At 34.9% G+C, this 2,964-nt stretch overlaps 1 protein-coding gene across 1 annotated transcript in view; it reads left to right on the top strand.

Annotated features, from left to right (window-relative positions):
• Positions 1 to 32: 32 nt before the first annotated feature.
• Positions 33 to 2,964, top strand: part of LOC115238052 — a 6,162-nt gene continuing 3,230 nt past the window's right edge. The window contains exons 1-2 of the mRNA XM_029811555.1: positions 33 to 94; positions 189 to 2,956. Of these exons, the coding sequence (XP_029667415.1) occupies positions 207 to 2,956 (2,750 nt within the window). The 5' untranslated portion in view covers positions 33 to 94; positions 189 to 206. The remainder of the gene's footprint in view (positions 95 to 188; positions 2,957 to 2,964) is intronic.

Raw genomic sequence — 2,964 nt, 5'->3', positions numbered from 1 at the left:
AAGTCGAACATAGCCAAATGAAATATATATATATATATATATATATATATATATATATAAGATCTCGTTCTTACACGTGTTATGAATAATAAAGGTAAATATATATTTAGTTGAATTCTTAGGTACTCAGATTTTGATGAAGAAATTTTTATTTGATGTGATATTTATATGATATTTATATGTCGCAGGAATAAGATAAAAATAAAATGTTCAATCAAATAGAACAAATGGATGACATAGAAATTAACATTTCCGAAGCGAGCACGGTCCCTAATCGTTTTGTATTTTCTAAACCAAGTAATATATCTCATCCTTCAAGAGTTATTAATTTTGATATAGAATTGGATCATGTTTCTGATATCCATTCCAATAAGAAGGATATATTTACCTTTGCTGTACCTACAATACTATCTCAATATGATGAAAGTCATATAAGCTTACAAGCCAATAAATCCAACAGATATAAGCCAAAAATTTTTAGATCCACATTTAAACCCACATTTAATGTGTTTGCTAGTGCTCTTAAGGATACAGGAGCGTTTGAACAGCTGAAAAAAAATTCCAGATCGCATACTACCAAAATTAATATTGACAACTCGATAACATGTACCAATGTTCCGAACGCCTTGTTAACTAAAACAGCGGCAAAAGAATATTTTATAAAGTATGGGAATATCGTGAAAATAACTATCCGTCCAAGGAAACGTATAATCATAGTAGTTTATACATCAAAAATGGAGGCAAATGCTGCATATTACGGCAGTAGCGACTACATGGGCGAGAAGTTTCATGTAGAATGGACAAAATTGGAATCATCAGTGAAAATGCCAACTAAAAAGAAAATTTCGCATAAAAATATAGTGACAAATCTACTTAAAGCGCCCGACGACGAGATTAAATTTGAATTAGAGGCCATGACAAATTTAGAGTATAATTTACATTCTGACAAGGAAGCTAAACTATCTGATAATACAGGTGCATTATATCCATTAAAAGTTAGAGCACCTGCAGGAAAAACGGTATTGCCGCATGAGAAAATGGCAACCAAATTTGAGAAAACTGCTGCAAAAATTGAAAAACTTGATACAGAGAGTCAGATAATTAAACCTTTACCTAATACCTCTATAGAGGAGTTACAAAATATAATACATCAGGTTGCTCTTACGACTGAAGACAAATACAAGATTTTGGAAGCTAGGGATCGTCTCATGAGATTAAAACGAATTAAACCAGCCTCGCTTGCAACAGCTAAAGTAACTAGCGGAACTTGCCCTGATATGTGCCCAGAAAAAGAACGTCTTATGCGCGAATCGCAGAGGCAAATTGCGCCATATGAACAGCTAGAGGGAAATGAATACAAAATAAATCACTTGACGGCTATAAAGCAATATTCAAGATCTTCTGCGGACCAAGAGGAACCGATGCCCCACGAATTAAGGCCGGTGAAGTCGTTGAAAATGACTATGAGCTACTTGCTGCACGAGATAATGGATCTCTGTGAGCAGGAGGACACAAATCTGGCAGAATGGTATCACTTTCTATGGGATAGAACAAGAGGAATCAGGAAGGATATTACGCAACAGGAATTATGTTGCGTAGAAAGCGTAGAATTGATCGAACAATGCGCTAGGTTTCACATAGTATGTTCGGAGAGACTTTGTGCAGAAGATGCATCTGTGTTCGACATGAAAATTAATACGGAAAATTTAACGAAATGCCTGCAGACCTTGAAATATATGTATCACGATTTGAGACTAAAAGGTATCACTTGTGAAAACGAATCAGAATTCAGAGCATACATTGTTTTACTAAATTTAAATGATGGTAATTTTCTATATGACTTGCAACAGTTACCGAAATCTGTGCAAAATTCACCAGAAATTCAGTTTGCGATCAATATATACTTTGCACTGGATTCGAGTAATTACTACAAATTCTTTAAACTCGTTCGAGAGACGACTTATTTGAATGCTTGTATCTTATTAAGATATTTCAATCAAATTAGACTGAAAGCTTTTAAGGTAATGTTGAAGGCGTATTGTAGAAGTACTTCGACAGCTTTTCCGTTGTACGAATTAATAGATATTCTCGGCTTCGAAAACGAGACTGAAGCTAAATATTTCTGCGAACAAGTAGGACTGAACTTTTCGAATGACGAATTGAACATTCTCTTTAATCGTCGGAACTTTAGTATGCCCGCAGGGAGTATACAACAGGGTAGGGCCTATAATCTGATAGAATCGAAAAGAATTGCGGTACATTTCAGTATTGGACAATGTATTGCTGGTGGAAAAATGCCAGAAAAGATTTACAAGGATCATAAACCACATGATAGTTTTGACGCACATGGTTATTTGATGCCTGAATCTATCAATGCCATGGATCAAAATACTGATGCCTCTTCTATAGAACAACACGAATATGAACATCCATACGAATTCACGGAGAGGAGGACAAAGAAAATGCCATCAACCCGGGACAAAAATCAGAAGGCCATAAAGGATGTTCGTCCTACCCAAGTTAAAAAACAGTCTGCAAATACAAACAATGTATCAAGTGTACCTAAACTTATATCAGTTTCCGAATCAATCATTTCGAATGATTTCCAAATGATGACATCAAATGCATCCTATACACAAAGTAGGCTTAAACAAAAAATATCAAATATATTTGAGTATAAACCTCAATCTTCTTGTGCATCAACCACACAAATAAAAATAGCTTTTGATAAGCAATCTGATAATGAAAATGCGATGACTGGTACAATGCATCATGAAAACACTATGACTGAGGATAAACAATCTGAAATTTTTGGTAGCAATAATATTTTTAGTAATAACAATGCATTTACAAACGATCCTATCGCATTTTCAAAACAACTAGAAACATCGCATAATGTACAACCTGCTGCGCCCTCGGCAACAGCTATAAATCAGAACGTCGGCTCAGGGATAAGATCGGAAG

The sequence above is a fragment of the Formica exsecta genome, unplaced genomic scaffold (genome assembly GCF_003651465.1).
Source record: "Formica exsecta isolate Colony F162 unplaced genomic scaffold, ASM365146v1 scaffold32, whole genome shotgun sequence".
In the NCBI taxonomy this organism is placed as follows: domain Eukaryota; kingdom Metazoa; phylum Arthropoda; class Insecta; order Hymenoptera; family Formicidae; genus Formica; species Formica exsecta.
This window is presented reverse-complemented; position numbering and strand designations above follow the sequence as displayed.